General features: G+C 39.9%; 1 protein-coding gene across 2 annotated transcripts; it reads left to right on the top strand.

Annotated features, from left to right (window-relative positions):
• Window positions 1-377: 377 nt before the first annotated feature.
• Window positions 378-13,236, top strand: znf281a (zinc finger protein 281a). 2 transcript variants are annotated; one of them, XM_026164255.1, is made up of 7 exons: window positions 378-538; window positions 2,316-2,769; window positions 4,466-4,567; window positions 5,075-5,201; window positions 9,047-9,130; window positions 9,252-9,370; window positions 9,484-13,236. In XM_026164255.1, the coding sequence occupies exons 2-7, from the start codon at window positions 2,365-2,367 to the stop codon at window positions 11,068-11,070; spliced, it is 2,424 nt and encodes an 807-aa protein (XP_026020040.1). In that variant the 5' UTR covers window positions 378-538; window positions 2,316-2,364; the 3' UTR covers window positions 11,071-13,236. The 2 variants fall into 2 exon arrangements, with proteins under 2 accessions (XP_026020040.1, XP_026020041.1); XM_026164256.1 differs by lacking the exon at window positions 378-538 and adding an exon at window positions 560-823.
• The last annotated feature ends 6,783 nt before the right edge of the window (window positions 13,237-20,019 follow it).

Below are 20,019 nucleotides of genomic sequence, written 5' to 3'. Positions count from 1 at the left end.
GCAATTACTTATTTATTTAGTGCTTTTTTAGAAAGAAAACTCCAGTAGATTTTCTACTTGCTTTTGAAAACATTACTCTAAACTGTTTTTGGTAACTGTGGCACTTTACCAATCTATATTCTTCTGTCCTATCTGGCTATTTTGTAATACCTTCAGAATTTAAAGGTGTTAAAACAAAGGCTTATACAGAAGTTGAAATGGTGTCTGTTTGATACTTTGCATAAAATACATTAATTATAGCGGATTCTCAAAAACTAATAAGGTTTATTTTGAAGGTTGTTGTTTTTTAAGACAATGAGTGATGTGAAAGTGAAAACCGAAATACTAGTACGGTAGGCTGTACGTGAACATAGGAGGTGGTTTGTTTTTTCTGTGTTTAGGACGCGTCCGCCTGCGAGACCCAGAATGCTCCGCGCCGAGCAAAGATGGAAGAACCCAGCAGCTGCGGGAGAACAATGTTTTGGCTCTAGATATTAAAAAACGGACAGCTGAGGGTAAACCACGCGAGCCAAAGCAGCAGGGTCATGGTCCTGCACCGGTAAGATAAATTTATAAAATCCAACTTTGGTTACAGGGTCGGCGGGAGCTGTGTTTGAACTCCTCGTACGGGACAGACAACAAAGCGGAGCGCAGCAACGTTACCGCTAGTTAGCGGCTAAGTTAGCCGTCTCGGCTAGTCGGGCGAGCATCATTGTTCGCTGGGGTTGTGTGGGCCGTTTGTTATGGGTCATGCCCGTGTTGTCGCTCCCATCGTTTACAATCGGTTAACTGTCCGGGAAACAAAGCCAACATTTAAAGAAGCCCCTCAATAATAGCACACGATGTAAGTTGTAGTCATTTATTTCATCTTCCGACTCAAAACAGCTTTTGTCCTTGATCATTTCTCCACCTCACAGATTTAGGTTGGCTTGTGTGTACCTCTGTGGTGATACCTGCCTCTAATTCAAATATTCAAACCCAGCGTTAAGAAAAAAGTACTTAACTAACTTTGTTCAGATGCTTTGAAAGAAATGTCTCTCTTCGTATTACAGTCGTTTTCCCATTCGTATTCGCATCATTCGGCGTTTTTCTCATCGTAAATCTGCTTGCTGTTATTGCATGGCGATATTAATTATTGCCTGCTCCTGCATCACAAAGAAGGGCCCCGCAAGAGTCGTTAGCCAGATGGTTAGCCAGGGAGCTAATTTCATAGAAGACGAACGGTAGTTTTCCTAAATGTCCATATGGGAGCACACAGTTTATCTGCTTTAGCGCATTAAAAAAACCCATAGTTAAGTACTTCGACTAAGTTTGATTTACTTATTTATTTATTTTATTTACAAAGTTGGATTTTTGCTAGCTGAGTTGGTTATTTCTGCTAGCGTACCCCAAGAGGCTGCAGGCAGAAAGCACTCGCGGAGTGGTGAGAGACATGTTCAACATATAATTGTATTTTTGTCCGGTTGTATTATTATCCTGGGAATCATAATGTAAACAGACATCTTAGCAAATATTGGTAAAATTAGATTTGGATGTAAATAATGACGTTTTAACTCCTGATCTTGTTCAGATGCGTGCATTTGGCTCCAGCCTGAGTATGTTTACATGCACACTAATATCTTGGTTATGTGTTAGATGTAAACATCCCATTCTGGTTTCAGAAACTGGAAATACTACCTGGAGCTCTCTGTGATGGAACTTGCTTTGTGGTCTAGTACACGGTGGGTCAGATAATAAACGGGTCCTGTGTTCATGCATTATCCTCACTATGATCAAAACTGGCATACTAGCATGTGCTCGGATCTGTTCCCCTTGGTTGCTGTTGTTTATGTAGCAGCCACGTAATTACACCATCAGCCTTTCTAATACAGCCCGTGTGAGCTCTCGTTGATAAGCTCATTCAAATAGGATGACTGGGTCAGACAGCACCATCAAACAGATTAACATACAAGTTCAATCCTGTCCCCACTTCTCATGTTGTGACCAGAACAGCTCTGGCTGTCACCTTTTTGTCCTGTAAAATATCGAGCACGCACACAGTAATTGGGAAAAGAATTTTGCACAGTGTACCACCAGCTTATTTGCACTTGTCATTGTTCGAGACTGTAGCCTTTTGTTGACCCACAAATCGTCACTTTAATCCGACTAAGCGTCTAGTTGTGAGATCAGAGACCGTGACACCGATTCCTGTAGGCTAAGCTTAACCGGCTCCATAACTGTTGTCTATTGACTATTATTTGTATGTCCTCACATCCTGATAGCTAGTTATAGTTATCCTTTAAAGTTTATTGTGATTATGTAATATTATAGTCCTGCTGTCATTCTTTTCCTCACAGGATCACATTGATTTTCACCACATAGTTTTCCTGCCCGCCAGCCTTCACCATGAGCATCATTCAAGACAAACTAGGGAATGAATTCCTGCGCTGCAACGGGAGCATGGACTCCAGTTTTGGAGCAGGCATGATTATGTTCAGCCATCTCCCACCTGTCACCAGCTTCACACGGCTGGCTGCCCATTCCGTAATGCAGGACCTTCCACCTCAAGAAATGATCCTGAAGAAGGAGCGTGACTCCCCTGATTGCACCATGGACAACCAGGCTGGCAGCCTGGGATGTGCAGGTGTGGGAGACTATGTTCACACTATAGGTATCAAGCAGGAGAAGCTGACAGAGCACGATTATCGCTTGCCTCTCTACCCTGGTGGCCTGGTAAAGAGCACAGAGCTGCTGGAGGTGAATGTTGGTAACAACCAAGATTTATTGGTGCACGATCTCAACATGGGCAGTGTAAGTATTTCTGAGAGGATTGCAGACTGTGATTCATTTCTAGCAGTTTTGTAAGTGAGTCATACATGTGTATGATTTTTTAAAAGTTGAATTTCTTCCCATTATCAGGTTACAGTCTCGGTCGTTGTGTCCTTGGGCAAGACACTTCACCCGTTGCCTACTGGTGGTGGTCAGAGGGCCCGGTGGCGCCAGTGTCCGGCAGCCTCACCTCTGTCAGTGCGCCCCAGGGTGGCTGTGGCTACAATGTAGCTTGCCATCACCAGTGTGTGAATGTGTGTGTGAATGGGTGGATGACTGGATATGTAAAGCGCTTTGGGGTCCTTAGGGACTAGTAAAGCGCTATATAAATACAGGCCATTTACCATTTATAGATACAAATATTTTAAAAAGTCATTTAATTTATTAAAGTAATCAATGGTTTTTCTTGAAGCATTTTTGAGCCTTCGCTGGACAAAACAAGAGAACAATCACTTGCGTTATTTTCTGAACTTATTCCCCCGAATGTACCAAAACAAAGATTTGCAATAACATTTAGAAATATTGAATTTTACACCATATATAACAAAGAAATTGAGCATAAAATCCTTAATTGTTTGTGTTCTAATCATAAGTTGGGCGTTAAATCTATTGACGGCATGAAATGCAAAGTAGTTTCTCTTTCTGGTTAGAAGGGTGACGTCATCCAGCCTCGGCATGAATGAGTACGTCGTGGCGAGGACACAGCTGTCTTGTTTGAGCACGTGCTTCATTTCAGATCTCCTTTGTGTTCATTCAGATACAAATATACACATCCATGTTCTCCTAACAATAGCAAGCCGTCAGAGTTCGCCAGTGTTGTTTATGGAAAAACAGCCAATTATTGTCTTCATTGAGCAGCATTCATTTAAAATTGATGTTTAACATTTTTTGTTACACAACATTGGGAGCCTTTAGAATCCACAGATTTTCATAGCAAGTTGCAGTAAAAGAGTGTTTTATAAATGTAATACTTTAAAAAAAGAAAAAAAAAGAAAAAAAGAAATTGCTTAATAATTATCATAAGATAGTGAAAAATATTTACATTTTACCAGATGTTTTTTTCCTTTTCTGGTAATAAACCAATGCCTACAAAATGTTGTCTTTTAAATACTCCATAGTCTAGACAAAATTGGACCCTTTTTATTTTGGTTGGACTTTCCCCAGATTGACCTAAAGACTGGGCTGATTTGAAAACAGCAGGTGCACCCACATTTGTCCCGTCAGCCTCCATATGGCAGTGAGGAGAGTAGTGTGCTTACTGGGAAAGAAATTGCAGGGCAGGAAGGCAAACAAATAGAAGAAAAGGCACTCATTTTCCTGTTCTCTGAATTAATGCCATTCGTTGCAGTGAAGTTTACTAAGAAGTTGTCATTTTGAATGTTTAGTTTGCAAAGTGTGCAGTTTCGTAAGAATAGTAGATGAAAAGTGGTGAGTTAGAGGCTGCTAAACCATAAAAGAACAATAAATTCTGCCCACTAGAACCACATCTTGCGCAATCACTTTCCAAGAGACAATTACAAGAGATTGTCCAAGCGTTTTGTTTGTTTGCATAAGCAGCAAACGTGGATCTGTTTGCGTGATAGTTTGAGACTGCAGGCCTTTAACCTTCAATCAAGTGATTTTTCTTGTCATGGCTCGCTCTCACGGCCCTCTCCCTCTCCTATTGTCATCCTCACAGCTGCCAAGTCAGTTAGAAAAGGAGCCCACTGGGAAAAAAGGTCGAAGGTCAAATGGTGATGGACAGGAGGGTAAACCAAGAAAGAAGAGAAGTGACGCAAAGGTTTGTCTTGTATTTATAAAACTGAATGCAACCATATTTTAGTTAGTCCTCATCACATCAATAATTATCACAAAGAACATACAAGTGTGCTAATTTGCTTTTGGCAGAAACAAAAAAAAAAAGAATGTCGGGGGGGGGGTGCATAAAAAAAATGATTGGCACAAAGTATTTTGTCTATTTCAATCAACTTTAATCAAAGCAATGCAAAGTGAAGTAATACAATCACTTTACATTTAATACAGTTTTGTTACTGGACCAGAGATTTCAATGTATTTACAAACATCTGTTTAATTTCAATTCTCTTGTGAGTTACATGGAGCTTTAAGTGCAAGTTGAGTTTAATGTTGAAAAAATAGATTATGCATTTTGAGTTAGAAGATTTTACCAATTGCAAAAAAGTGCAATATTTTTCAGACAGTGATATTTTAGATACATTCTCTACAGAATGTATCTAGAGAAAGATGGCTAATTGTTACCCATCCCCCTCTCTCTTGTATTGTTCTATAGCAGTCAGTGATGCTGAATGCAGATGGAGGTAACCTGTCTCCAGGATCCAGGCCTCACATGTGTGAACATTGCAATGCATCCTTCAGAAGCTCCTATCATCTACGCAGACACGTTCTCATTCACACAGGTATTGTAGTGTGTCGATTTCACCACAGTGCTTAGATTTTTCTGCTCTGTGCATTTCCTTGTGGGTTATCTCAGTGGTTAGCACAATAAATACAAGGAAGGAAATGATGATGTCATTTGGCAGATGCTGCATTGGCCCATGCATCGTAGCTTATTGCTTTTCTACTGTAATATTATCTTCAAATAGTTCTTTGTCCAGTATTTACTAAGTGCTTTGGATTAATCAAATCTATTGAATTTGCTTCATTTAATAGGCAAGGCAAGGCAAGTTTATTTGTATAGCACAATTCAACAACAAGGTGATTCAAAGTGCTTTACAGAGACATTAGAAACAAGAACAAATAAAAAGCATGATTTAAAATTGAATAAAACAAGCAAATAAACTAACTAACTAATTAACAAACAAACAAACAAACAAACAACAGTATATAAAATCAAAACAGATAAAATCAGAACAGTAGATAAAATCAGTAGTTAAATGTAAGTTTTGAAATTTAAGCTTAAAGTGTGGATTTGGTGCTTTATTCAAATGCAGCTGAGAACAGGTGAGTCTTCAACCTGGATTTAAATAAACTGAGTGTTTCAGCTGATCTGAGGCTTTCTGGGAGTTTGTTCCAGATATAAGGAGCATAAAAGCTGAATGCAGCTTCTCCGTGTCTGGTTCTGACTCTGGGAACTGATAAAAGACCAGATCCAGATGACCTGAGGGATCTGGATGGTTCATACTGGGTCAGGAGGTCATTGATGTATTTTGGTCCTAAACCATTCAGAGCTTTATAGGCCAGCATCAGAACTTTAAAGTCTATCCTCTGACGGACAGGCAGCCAGTGTAAGGACCTCAGAGCTGGACTGATGTGGTCCACTTTTTTGGTCTTAGTGAGGACTCGAGCAGCAGAGTTCTGAATGAGCTGTAGTTGTCTGACTGATTTTTTAGGTAGACCTGTAAAGATGCTGTTACAGTAATCAAGCCTACTAAAGATGAATGCATGGACTAGTTTTTCCAGGTCCTGTTGAGACATCAGATCTTTTATCCTTGAAATATTCTTGAGGTGATAGTAAGCTGACTTTGTTATTGTCTTAATGTGTTTTTCTAAGTTTAGGTCTGCATCCATCACTACACCCAAATTTCTCGCCTGGTTTGTGGTTTTTAGATGTATAGATTGAAGTTCTCTGGTGACCTGTAATCGTTTTTCTTTGGCGCCAAAGACTATTACCTCAGTTTTGTTTTTGTTTAGCTGGAGAAAATTGTGGCACAACCAGTCATTGATTTCCTCAATGCATTTACCAAGAGCCTGTACAGGGCCTCGGTCTCCTGGTGACATTGTGATATATATTTGTGTGTCATCTGCATAGCTGTGATAGTTTATTTTGTTGTTGTTTATAATCTGTGCCAGTGGGAGCATGTAGATGTTAAACAGAAGGGGTCCCAAGATGGAACCTTGGGGAACTCCACATGTGATACTTGTCTGCTCAGATGTGAAGTTACCTATTGATACAAAGTATTTCCTGTTTTCTACGTATGTTTTGAACCAGTTTAGTACAGTTCCTGAAAGACCTGTCCAGTTCTCCAGTCGTTTGAGTAATATGTTGTGGTCAACTGTATCAAATGCTGCACTGAGATCCAGTAAAACTAGGACTGACATTTTTCCACTGTCTGTATTCAGACATATGTCATTAAACACTTTGGTCAGAGCGGTTTCAGTGCTGTGGTTCTGTCTAAAACCTGACTGGAAGGCATCGTAGCAATTATTCTGTTTTAAGAAGTAACTGAGCTGTTGAGAAACTGCTTTTTCAATGATCTTACTTAAAAATGGGAGATTTGAGATCGGCCTGTAGTTGTTCATTTGTGTCTTGTCAAGATTGTCCTTTTTCAGTATAGGTTTGATTACAGCAGTTTTTAGTGATTCTGGAAACACACCTGATAATAAAGAAAAGTTGACGATCTGTAACAGGTCTGACTCTAAAGTCTTTGAGACCTTTTTGAAAAAACTTGTTGGCAGGACATCTAAACAGCAGGAGGAGTTGTTCAGTTGACCTAAGATGTCCTCCAGGTCTTTGCTGTTAATAGGTTGAAACTGTTTCATGGTGTTTAAACAGTTTTTTGGTGGACACAGTACATATCCTGGATCTGCTGTTGATGTACCAATTGCTTGTCTAATTTTTTGGATTTTTTCAGTGAAGAATTTGGCAAAGTCATTGCAGGCCATGGTCGAATGAAGTTCAGCTGCCACTGACACAGGAGGGTTTGTTAGCCTGTCAACTGTAGAAAATAATAATAGAGGTTATCCCAGGCCATGAGCTTCACTGCTATCCTAACATTCAGGTTGTTTTAGATGCTCTTTGTTCGTGAAAGGCAAACACAAATATGATGCGAGGCCTATCCTCTACCTGTACAGCCTTTTATCACTACTCATCATAGGGGAACCCATGCCTTTTTTCTATAATTAAGCTTAATTGTAAATGTGTTGTTTGCTGCTTACAAGGGCACATGATCGCACTAGCTGCCACTTCTAAATTAAATCCATCTTCTTTTAAGGTTTTGTATTACAGTTTCTGGTTACAATAAAGCTTAATCCATTTGCTGATTGAAGTTCCTGTAAATAAAAATAAAATCCCTGTATGTGTGCATAAGTGCACATGCTGGTTAATCTTTCTGTCTCGTTATCAAGTAAAATATAATTTGGCTCCTCCAGACCTTGTCTGAGAAATGTTTTATTTCCTTTGTTTGCTCTTTGTCTGAATGTTTAGCTGTGGTGTGATAAATGTATCGTCATAGACGATAGAAAATTGATTAAAAGAGCAGGCCAGGAGCTAGTGTTAATGTGCCAGATATCCTTTAGGGTGTACAGAGAGAAAACCCAAATTTCTATTGTAGAATTTGATGTGGAAGATCATCCCTGAAGTGCTAAGTGCAGAAGGGGCAGATTTTAGGAGTTTTCTGTTGAGGAGTCCAAGCTTTAAGGTGGCACATTTGATGAGGAGCATACCATAAGCATTATGTCATTAATGGGATTTTTGCTTCGTGAGTTAATCTACAGAGGTAAGGCTGACAATGCAGAGTTCTACTACACACTTAAGGTGTACCTTACATATCTCCCCATCCGTCCACTTTGTGTCACTTAATTGTGTCCGTATCATGGATTGTGTGTACCAACATGAGGTGGGTCTAAAGCGCAGAAGTTTTTGACCTGCACAAACATCCAGCTGATTCTCCAAATTTTCCTCCTTCCTTGAAAATGAAATTCACATTTAGTGTTTTGGCTTAATGGAGGTACACTAGTGGAGATTGCAGAGGCATAAGTACAAGAGGTCAGATCAGGACTTCCACAGCACTTTCTAAAAGTGGCAGGTGTGCTGAAAGTCACTCTGTATTTTCAGGAAGAGGATTTTTAAGTTGAGATTTGAATAAATTTAAATTGAGAATGGTCTTTGATTTTTGTGCGCTGCTTCCTTTTTAATAAACAGACCTCATACATGCCTTTTATAAAAAGAAAAGTTAGAGAAGAAGTTTTTCTTTCTCTCTTCCTTAAAACAATGGGCTTTACTCTAAGAGGCAAAATTGAGAGAATAAGGTATGGTAAGCACCTCTGAAATCCAGTGCCGTGTGTTGCAATAGCAGTGACACACCCACACACACACATTTTGTGTTGAGTGAGCCAGGTATTTGTTCAAGCTGCCAGACTGCCAAAGTTGAATAAACACCTTTATGACACACAGACGGCTTGTAAATACTGTCCTCAATTGCGTAAGTTGTGCATGGGTACGTGTTATGTGTATATCCTGCTTTAAAGAACTATATCACATGAGTTATTATAACATCACAGTGATCATGTGATCTTATTTCAGGTGAAAGACCCTTTAGATGCACTCAGTGCAACATGAGTTTCATTCAGAAGTACCTTCTCCAGCGACACGAGAAAATCCACAGTGGTGAGTAATTTATGACAACTAATCATATGACCCAGGGGCCTAATGCAAACTCGAGTCATTATGTGTTTTTTACCACACTAAAGGATGACTAACCTATAGAGTGTCTGTTTTTGTGTAACAGGAGAGAAGCCATTTAGCTGTGACCAGTGCAACATGCGGTTTATTCAGAAATACCACATGGAAAGACACAAAAGGACGCACAGTGGAGAAAAGCCGTACAGATGTGAGACCTGCCAACAGGTTTGTGAACTAATTAAAGCCTCCTCTTTGCTATCCATCAAAAGGGTTTATTGGTACTGTTGTTATTTTAAAATAAGTTGAGTCATTTTTAAATGCAACTCGTGTTGTTTCAGTATTTTTCTCGGACAGACCGACTGCTTAAGCACAAGCGAACCTGTGGAGAAGCCATAAAGAAGGGGCTGGATCCTGGCATGATGGACTTGAGTTGTGTAGAAATGGGTAATGGCAGCTATGGGATCACTCAGGGAAATGCTGGGAGTGGCGGTAGGAAGAGGGGAAGGTCTAAAAATTCTGGAGAGGGAGGGGAGCGCAAAAAGAAGAAGGGAGATGGAGGGGGGTTGAGGGCATCCCACATGCATGGGGCTGTATCTGGAGGCTATACTATCCATGAATACTCACTGGAGAATCAAGCGGTTTCTTCCTCTACTGAGCCAGACCCTAGAATGCAACAAGGCCACAACGGCCAAGCTCCAAAGATGGCATTCAAAAAGGCCAATCGTAAGGGCTTGGATAAAGCAGGTCTGGGACAGGTCAAAGCAGGTACGTTGGAGCAGGGTGGGGGTATGGATGGCCTTGGGCTCCTGCAGGGTAATGGGGCTAAAGTCGGACCCGCCAGCAGCAATTACGATGACGCCATGCAGTTTCTGAAGAAGCGTCGCTACCTTCAAGCAGCAAACAATGCAAACGCCTCGGGACCTCCTGTAGCTGGAGGATCTAGCACTGAGTATGATGTAAGCATCCACTTGTCTTCCCAGCCTTCTGTAATCCAGGGTGGCATTTCTGGTGTAATGGACAGCGATGCTTCTCTTAGTCTTGACAAGTCAGGGATCCCTGATGAAGTGTTGCAGAGTCTGCTGGACCATTATGCCCAGAAACCTGATAACTCACACCAGGATGTTCACTTCGACATCAATGACCAACATGTGGCACTGAACCCTACCACATCTGATGGTGCTGACATCAGCCACAACACCAACACACCCAGCCCATCAGGAGACAAGACTGTGATGATGCACGAATACTCCCGCTTCCTGCTGCAAGCTTTGGAGCGCACCAGCCACAGTGCAGGCTTCCCTCTGGGACCTCCTGCCTCAGGACCCTTCACTGGTTCCCACCCAGGAAATCCCATCTACGCTGACAAGAACATCTACACTACGTCCCCACTGGAGTGCGGGTTTGGCCAGTCGCTGCCTTCGCTGTCCTCCTCTGTGCCAAAGTCTCACTTTGCGATGCTGACAGGCTCCTCACCACAGCACAGCTTCCACCTGGGCAGCCTGGAGGCCTCCACACACCAGCAGCTCACCCCTTCTCAGGAGCTCACCGAACAGATGGAGAAACAGCACTCCTCCACTCCCCCTTCATCCTACCAGATCAGCCCATCTGACCTGAGTAGCCAGAAGGACCACCCGCCTGTCAAAAATGGTACAGCGGCAGCCTACCCTCTGGCCCCCTCGCAGGATCTGGCCTCTCTGGACTCCTCTAAGCCTTCCTACCAGATTGAAAACTTTGCCCAGGCCTTTGGCTCCCAGTTTAAGTCAGATGGCAGAGGCTTGTCTTACGGCACTGACTCTGGCAGGGAGGTGGATCACAGGATACGGACACCTGTGTCTGAATTCTCAGGGTATAGTAGTTTGTTATCTGATGTCAATGAGCCAGTAAGTACAGGTTCCAAAACTCCGACAAGCCAAAGCTACAGATGAGAGCCTGAGAACGAGTAAATGCTCTGTTGTTAAAGTTGATGTCCTTATTTTAATTTTTCAGTGCTCCTATTTTATTATTATTATTGTTATTTTTTTAAGTGACATCTATATTTTAATTATACTGATGCTTTGTCTTTGTGCCCACTCCTCTTCCTGCAATGAGCCTGGAAGGCTTCCTGCAAATGCAAGTTTTTTATTATTCTTTTTTTTTAAGTATCTGTAATTTTAAGTTAAATATGTACTTTACTGTTTATTCTGGTCACATTAGTGACATTAGGTTTGGTCATTAATTATGAACTTTTTCAGTAAGTGTAGGGTAAGAGCCAGACGTATTTCTTTTTCAACGAGCTGAAGTGTTTGAGCAATCAACTTTACAACATAGAAATAACCACGATGGCAGGGATTAGCCCAGAATAAAACTAGCAAAAAAAACAAAACAAAATAAAACGTGTTTGTCTGTTACAAGGTTAAAGTATTACTCAGGAAAAAGTGAGAAAGGAGAGGCTTACGAGGTGCAGTGAGCACTCTTTTCAGAAGTGTAAATTTGCGACTTCAAAGATGATATTTCTTATGTTTTATTACTTGTTGAATGAGTGTGACATAAACTGACTGCTGCCAGCTCACTTGAACACTGAGAACACTTTCTACTTGGCTATATAGAGATTATGGTACTTTAATGTCAATGTGAAACTCATGTTTGCTTCAATAAGGGCCATATATAAATACATATATCTATATATATATATTTATAAAAATATATATTATGTAAAAGAACAGTTTTAATCATTCTGGGCATCTTCCAATCCAAATTGAGGAAGAAAGGGGGCTGGTTCAGGGGTCAAATGTTGTCCTTGGTGTATTTTTGGAGAACAAAAATGATGTTAAGGCTTTTCTTTGGCCAATAGAGGTTGCTGTTGGACAGCGATAGAATGGCCTTCCCCTTTTCCTCTTCTGTTCTTCCTCTTATTTCAATTAGCACTTTGAACCGATTTCTTACATTGAGTAAAGTACCACGTCGGATCAAGGAAGCTCAAACATCAGACATGTTGTATGCAGATGGGGGTTCTTGGGGCTGAGCATATGGGATGAGGGGAGGGTTGATATGGGAAAACTGGGATTTGATCTTTCTCCTCCTGTTTTTAGGGAGGGGTTAGAAATGCTAATATTTAATTGGGATAATGTAAATGTAATTCAAACCCCCTAGTTTTAGTTTGACTTGTTACTCGAGTTTATCAGCTTTGCTTTCATATTGACTTTAATGACAAAATGTGATAGTGATCAAGTATTTCTTCAGCTCAGAAACATGTATACACATAGAGAAATATGTTGTATACATTTAGAGCTTTTGCTTGTGCTGGCAGTACCAAGCCTGTTTGTCCTGTTAGAAATTGGGTGCCTATTCCTTAGAAGTACAGCAACAAAATATTGTCTCGTAAATGTTTAATGTAATTTCTCGCTGGTTTGGAAATGTACTTTATGTAAAGACAACAACATAACAATAACTGCGCTGTCTTCCATAGAAACGACTGGCCCCGAATGCTGGAAATTATATCACTTTGCTGACCGAGTCGCTGAACCCCTTTGTGCCCTAATGGCCTCATTTAAGCAATCATCAAACATGGCAGACTGAATGCAATGCTGTAATATCTGAAATAATATGTTGCCATGTTGAGGCAAGAATTTGCCTCACGTATACCTCATATCACAGTAATCCAGGGACAAAAGGAGTGACGGTGTGACGTATGTAGCAGAAATGCTGTTGTGTGTGGAAAAACGTCATGATTCTGTGCGACTGTTTTAAAACATTTGTGTACATGACATTTGTACATGTGACCCATTAAGATGCTGTTTCTGTAAATGTCTCTTGCCAACCAGTGTTCAGTCTCTTAAGTTCAACCTCCTCTCGCCCTCACATCTTATTTTTGCCATATTGTTTCGGTGTTCTTGTTTACAAAAAATGTACGAAACACTACACATTACTGAATTGTTACCCCTGTATAAAATTAATTTTGCTACCCTTTTTTTTTTTTTTTTTAATAACAGCCAGATGTTTGCAGCTGATATCTTTCACTTTTATGTTCTTTCAAGTTCATGTGACACATTTCGCGAGGTTGATTGTCCAACGAATTAAGAACTGACAGTAGGAGAAAAATAATAAAAATTGTTACCAAGAAAACTGATTTGTTTCAAAGTTCTTATCAAATGTGTAGTTACTCATAATGAAGATCTTGGCACATTAGTGTAGTATAATGTATAAGAGGCTTACTAACGCTAGATAGAAAGATAGACATCACCATCTAGTGACAGCAAGCAGTTCTTTAAATAACTCATTTCTTTGGAAGGGGTGGGGCGGGAGTTGCATAAACAGCACAGACTCTAAAATGAGTTTGATAGATCATGTGTTTGTGACTATATGATTGTCATTTTTGACAAAGCATATAATAATTAAGGCTGGATCAGGTGACAAAGGTTTCTTCCTGTTGAAGGGGAGTTTTTCCTTTCCACTGTCAACAAAATACTTGTTCATAGGGGGTCATCTGATTGTTGGGCTTTTCTCTTTATTATTGTAGTGTCTTTACAATATAAAGCACCTTGAGGCCACTGTTGTTGTGACTTGGGACTACATAAATAAAATTGAATTAAATTGTGTTCAGGAAACAGATTTGTAACCAGTGAGTTCCTAAGGAGGCCTAATGGGAAGATTAGTTTGCTATTTGTTAATGAAAGATGAATCAGATTACATTCGATACACTGGTGTACATACACTCACGGGACACAGGTTGCCAGTAAATGGACTGATTCTTATGTAGCACTTTTCTACTCTCCCGGAGTAGTCGAAACGCTGTATACAACATGCCCCATTCACACAACCACTTCTAAACTCAAGTGCAAACTAATAAATATTCACACACATTCACACCCCGATGAACACATCGGAGGGCAACTTGGGGTTAGTATCTTGCCCAAGGATGTTTGGAATGCAGACTGGAATTGAACCACGAACCGTCCACTCAGTAGCGGATCTGCTCTAACACCTGAGCCACACTCACCCCAGTACCAGGTTGGACCCACTTTTGCCTTCAGAACTTCTTTAATTCTTTGTGGTATAGATTCAACAAGGTGCAGCTTTAATCTGAGATGTTGGTCCAGGTTGACATGATGGTATCACAGTCCATTCATGATGGAACGCAGGTTTTCATGTTTATGCAACATTCTGACCTTTTAATCCAAATCCTGCATCAGGTTGCGAAACAACAGACCAGCTAACATTTTTCCAGTCTTCTGTTGTTCAGTTTTGGTGAGCCTGTGGAAACCACAGCCTCAGCTATCTGTTCTTAGCTGACGGGAGTGGCACCCATGTGGTCTGATGCTGGAGCCCATCTACTTTAAGGTTCAAAATGTGGTGTGTTTAGAGATGCTCTTCTGCATATGTTGGTTTTAATGTTTGAGTTACTTTTACCTTACTAACAGCTTAAAATGGTCGGGCCATTCTTGTCTGACATCAACAAAGTGTTTTCAACTAGAGAACTGCCGCTTGCTGGACATTTTATTTTTTGGACCCTTCTCTATAAACCGTAGAAATGTTTGTTTGGGTAAATCCCCAAAATATCGTCAATTTCTCAAATACACAGACCATTCCATCAGGTAACAACAACATCAAAGTCACTTTTATGACCTTTCTTTTCCATTTTGTTGCTTGCTTTGAACTTCGGCAGGTTGTGTTGACCATGGCTATATGCCTAAATCCACTCAGCTGCTGCCGTGTGATTGGCTGATTACACATTTGAGGTAACAAGAAGTTGAACAGGTGTACCTAACAAAGTAGCTGGTGAGCATATATGACAGAAAAAAAAAGGAAAAGCAGCAGTAAATGTAAATCGTGTTTTGTGGACAATTGAAGAATCCTTTTACTTCTGCTCGTCCACATTTGTCACTTTCCGTGACAGCTTAAATGACATGGCACGGATTGTTTTAAATGCCACGAACATTCAAAACTATACTTACTTTGACTGGGTTACAAACATCTGTGTGTTATTGATGATAGACTACTGTGGAAGTAAATGGATTCGAGGCACTGTGTGCTTCAGATGAGAATAACCTTTAACTTTACCTCAGGGGAGGGTGATACTTTTCATTTCCCCCTTATTACCTATGAGGGGAATTAAACTGCTTCCTTATATAGAAATGGGAACCAGACTGTTTTTCTGTCACCACAAACAAAACTTAGCTGACTTCTAGGTGAAGTTTACCTAGGTTATGTTGTCCACACCCAGACTTACTAGCTCCATCTTGTTAATAAATTACTGGATTTTCTATCAAACAATGACAGATGTTCCCATTCAGTTGATTTATTTCAAACTTTGACGTTACCATAGGGTCATTATTGATGCTGAATTGTTGAAAGGAAGACCTAAATGTTGAAGCAATGAATTTGTGGGCAGAAGTGATTAAATTTTATTAGTAAAGTCATGTGTTGCTCGGAAAAGCAGTAACCTACAGCATTGTTGCGTTTGGCTGAACAGTTGTTAACCCTGTGGGAAGGTTGGCAAACAGGCTGTGAACTCTGTCCTATGTGCTCTTGTTGACTCCTCCTGCTTTCAGAGGATGCAGATCTGTTGGAAGGGTGGATGAGAGAGTGACGTGCATGATGTTCTTATCTGTAGAGCTGAGAAATGGCCATCTATTGCATTGTGTACTCAGTGAGATAGCGTATGGGGAAATACAGCAATAAAGAGAGGGAGTGAGTTTTAAAGAGGCTGTTTGTTCTGTGGCTGTCTCCTTCACAGCGACAGATCATAATGACTTTGGGGACTCAGGTGTTCCTCGTGTCCATATTTCAGGTTTGAGAATAGGATGAACAGATCCCTACAAAGAAAAGAAAGAAAACAAATAGTCACTGTACAAATCTGACATTTGTTTTGTAAAGGACAAATACACCAAATTATGTTAGAAAGCAAGCAACGCTACATGAAAGCTAGAGTTTGATTTTAGGGTATAGCTGTTTTTGTGAAAGTACTACTTCAGCTCGTGTTCTGTAAAATAATCATGTGTGTGATTATTAGGGCTGCATTGACAGATCAGTGAATGTCCTCATGTTTCTTGTGAGACTCACATGTTGATGTAAATCACAATGTAGGAGGGATGCCAATTCAGTGTGTCCCCACATAAAGAGGGACACCTAGTCACCATATGAAGACACTGCGGTAAATGTCCTTGTGAGGAGAGTCGTGGTGCTGGATGCCAGTCACTGTTGAATTTCTTGTGGTTCTAGCTTTTGTTTGGTAGTTTTGTGCCTGCTGCTTTTTGATCTCACCACTTGTTTTTAGATTGGGCTCCTGCACAGGAAGTATATTCTAAAATGCAATATATTTCCCCTCTTTGCTGTGTGAATTACCTATTTGCTTCTTCTGCCTCTCTGCTTTGTCAGTTTTAATCATTTGCATCAGGACTAGAATAAAAAAATGAAACGTGGTTAATGTGCAAACACAGTTAAGTTGACAATGATATGCTTTGATGCCAGCTCTTCAAATGTTTTCTTCATTTCGGGAACCCTAGAGGAAATCTTCAACCGGAAAATAAAAAGAAGGATAAATAAGTAAATCATTGCACGCTATTAAGAAAGGCTCACCTTTTACCAGAATCCAGCTCTGAAATAAGACACACTTTGTGTCAACTCTAAAAGGCTCCTCATGCCAGGCTGAAAATTAACATAAGGTACTGGAAAATGTTGCAATGTGAGTATTTGCATGAGATAAGAATGAGGTCGTTAAGGTGTGTGTGTGTTTATGCACTGCTGGATATTTGGTATGGCTTTCATTGAGGAGTGTTTGAGAGCAGAGCCATATAAACTGAGCAGTTGGAGCATGAAGAATATGAAGAAGGAGAATGTGAATCTAACTGGAAAACTGACCATCTTAAGGTCTGATAAAGGCATTTTCTTTTCAAACAAAACAAAATTACTGCCTCAATAAAGTGTAAGCATTTAAATACGGTCACTGAAACTCGTAACATGAGCAATAGTAGTGCTACACACTTATTAATCTCGTAACTGAAATTATGGCACCATCGTTCACACTCTACAACTACAGAAGACAATAAAGACAATAAAATGTTCCTGCTCAGTTTCCTTAAGATAGAAACTTAAGGAAACTTTTTTATCTTTATAGTTGATCTATCTGCTTCCATAGTTCAGCAGTGTGTCATCCACAATTACCCAACAGTAGTAACGGCATCGCTGGTGTAATATAACGGTAACAATGCACGTCTCATGCCTCACTTCCGGAACAAAAAATGAAAAGCTGCAATAAATTTTCCAACGATGAGCTTTTTCAAGGCGGTATAAATTAGCAGCCGTGACCTTGATACTGTAAAATGTGAAAATCAGTGTTGGCTCAGAATGAGAAAGGTCAAGCTGTTCCAGATCTCTTTGTAGGTGTTATACAGGGATCCTTGACCGCAACTATTTTCAGCCATTAAAAGTTAGCAGAGTTGTGGAGTTCTTGTGACAGAGCTATGGAAACGTGGTTCTGTGGAAGAAGAATGTTATTTATGTAGTGTGGGTTTTTTTTTTTTTATGTTGTAAATTTGAATGCACAGGCTTCCTGGAACGTTAGCATTTTATTAGAGACATGTCAACAGGTAATTATGTTGTATGTGCCACAGAGGACTTTATGGCCACCTGAAGAAGGATTTATTGATCAAGATTCTTAATTAGTTGATATCGGTCTGAATTTCACATCAATAACAGATCAAAGGATGAGTCTTTGGCACTTGCGACTCAAGATTTCCACATAAAATAAAAGCAGTGGATTTTCTGTAGTCATCACATAAGCAGCCCATGTTAAGGATTACATATGATAGTCAGTGACAGTCACAGAAATCACTTTTGAAATTTTCACTTAAATAGAGTTTTCGTCGCTCTGTCTGTTTAAATGCATGTTCTTTCTGATAGTTAAAGGATAATTCTCCGTCAGACTGTCAGCAGGAGATGACAGGAATCTGTGTTTAAATCTGCATTATCATTATTTTCTCATTGGGAAATTGTTTCCACAGATACGTTGCTGAGTTTTGTGGTGACAAAGAGAGCTCATTGCACTGCATCTTGTTTGATTTGATGTTTTCTCACACTTGTTTTTTGTAATTGCACATGTCAAATTAGTGATGTTGTTTACTTGTGTTTTTTTCTTTCTAAATGTGTTTTCTTAAGATAGTGCGCACACTGAGCTCCTCATGCGTTTGACCATTATGTTTGAAATTCAAGTGAAGCTTTAGCTTTAGTATCTGTCCACTTGCTTTCTGTCTTTACTCGTTTTTGGCTGAATATTATTCCTGCTGTAAGAATCCTTTCAAAAACTATTCCAATATCTTCGCTCTTAGATGAATGGTAATCTTTCTGGCTGTGTTCTTTGAGTCATTTAGTCCCTCTGCTTTAAATACAATTGCAATCATGTATTTCTAGCTTGCATAACTAGCATTATATGACCCTTCCCTCCCCCTCTTCTCCACCTCATCCTCATGGATGTTCACAGTCTGAGCCCTTTCATTGAGCAATCCTGCACCACTCCCTGGGCCTAGACTCCAGGGGATCCTGTCCTGTCTCCTACCTTTGTTTGAGTCCATAAAGCTACTTTTCATCTCTTAATCACTAAACACTGAAATATACTTCGAAATGATTTCCCCAAGTTAAAGATTTTCTTTGCTACAAATGAGTTGTTGGTAACGTAGATCTGAAAAAACTAAAGATAAGTGGTAATAAAAGCAATTTGTTGAAGTAAACTTTTAGGCTTTTAACTTCGGGAAAAATAGCAAAGGTCTGGGCAGAATTCCTCGTTTTGTTTACTAGCTTCATTGGATTGTCTGAGTGGTTACATAACAACTGCAAATATAATAGAATGCTGTACAGAACATCGCTTCTTTTCATATCCTGACAGGACCAATTTAGCCTGAATAGTCAAACCCATTTCGAAGTGCATAACAGCATGAAAGAAAGAGAGGATACTGTGCAGAGTTTCTGTTTTCATCCAGAGGACTCGGCACTCTTGTGTTCTAATTCTTTGAACGATGGGTCTTTTTAAAGGAAAAAAAACAAACAACTAAATATATTAGAACAAACCAACACAAAAAGAACACCACAAAACATAATGAAGAACTTAAATAAGAAACACATTTCTCATTCAGGTTTTTCCTGCACATCCCATCACTCCATCTCATGTGCTAGTTTCACATCACTTGTTTGCCACTGAGATCACAGAACTCTCATTCTTTTCAAAGTCAGCATGACCTGATCCTGATCCTGGTCCAGGCCTGTAGAGGCCAGAGTTTGATCCAAACCGGCTGAATTAAATGTGAGACAGTGCATCTCAATGGGAGGACAAAGAGAGTAGATTATCAAATTAAAAAGCAAGTGTTTCAAAGGGAAATATTAGGATACATTGAAAATCCATCGTGAGGTCAAGGTTTGCAGCTGAAGCACTTTTGGCTTTCATGTACTGTATGTGTCATATTCTTTCTGGAAGATAAGACTGGTGCTTTTTTTAGAAACAGTCAGTGAGGCTATAAAGCATCCACCTGATATGTGTATTGTGGGTTGGTCACTGAGTCACATTGTAAGAGAGATTTATAGTCAATTGATACAATTGGTTAAATATGAGTGGAATTCCTTCAGTGTGTATTATTGTTATCTTACAAGTGTTTAGTTGAGATTTCAGTGGGTATATTCATTCTTGTAGGACTTTTAATCTTCTACTTTTATGGTTCTGGCAATTGGTCTATCAGCCTACCATAAAATTGTTACTAGGATAAAAGACTGAGTTTTCCTCTAGTTATATCCTGAAGTTCATCTAGTAATAGGTGATTTAAAAAAAAATCCTATCTGCCTTAATTCTTAAGTATAAATCCAACAAACTGCTGGAAACATTCCTGAGAGACTTTGGTCCATTTTGACATGAT

This window comes from Astatotilapia calliptera, chromosome 4, assembly GCF_900246225.1.
Source record: "Astatotilapia calliptera chromosome 4, fAstCal1.2, whole genome shotgun sequence".
NCBI lineage: Eukaryota > Metazoa > Chordata > Actinopteri > Cichliformes > Cichlidae > Astatotilapia > Astatotilapia calliptera.
The sequence above is the reverse complement of the archived record's forward strand: the minus strand, read 5'-3'. Positions and strand labels throughout refer to the sequence as shown.

Coding starts and splice junctions, on each gene's coding strand:
- znf281a (XM_026164255.1), top strand. CDS start 2,365: ATGAGCATCATTCAAGACAAACTAGGGAATGAATTCCTGCGCTGCAAC. Junction 9,131..9,251: donor ACACGAGAAAATCCACAGTG/GTGAGTAATTTA, acceptor TTTGTGTAACAG/GAGAGAAGCCATTTAGCTGT. Junction 9,371..9,483: donor GATGTGAGACCTGCCAACAG/GTTTGTGAACTA, acceptor GTGTTGTTTCAG/TATTTTTCTCGGACAGACCG.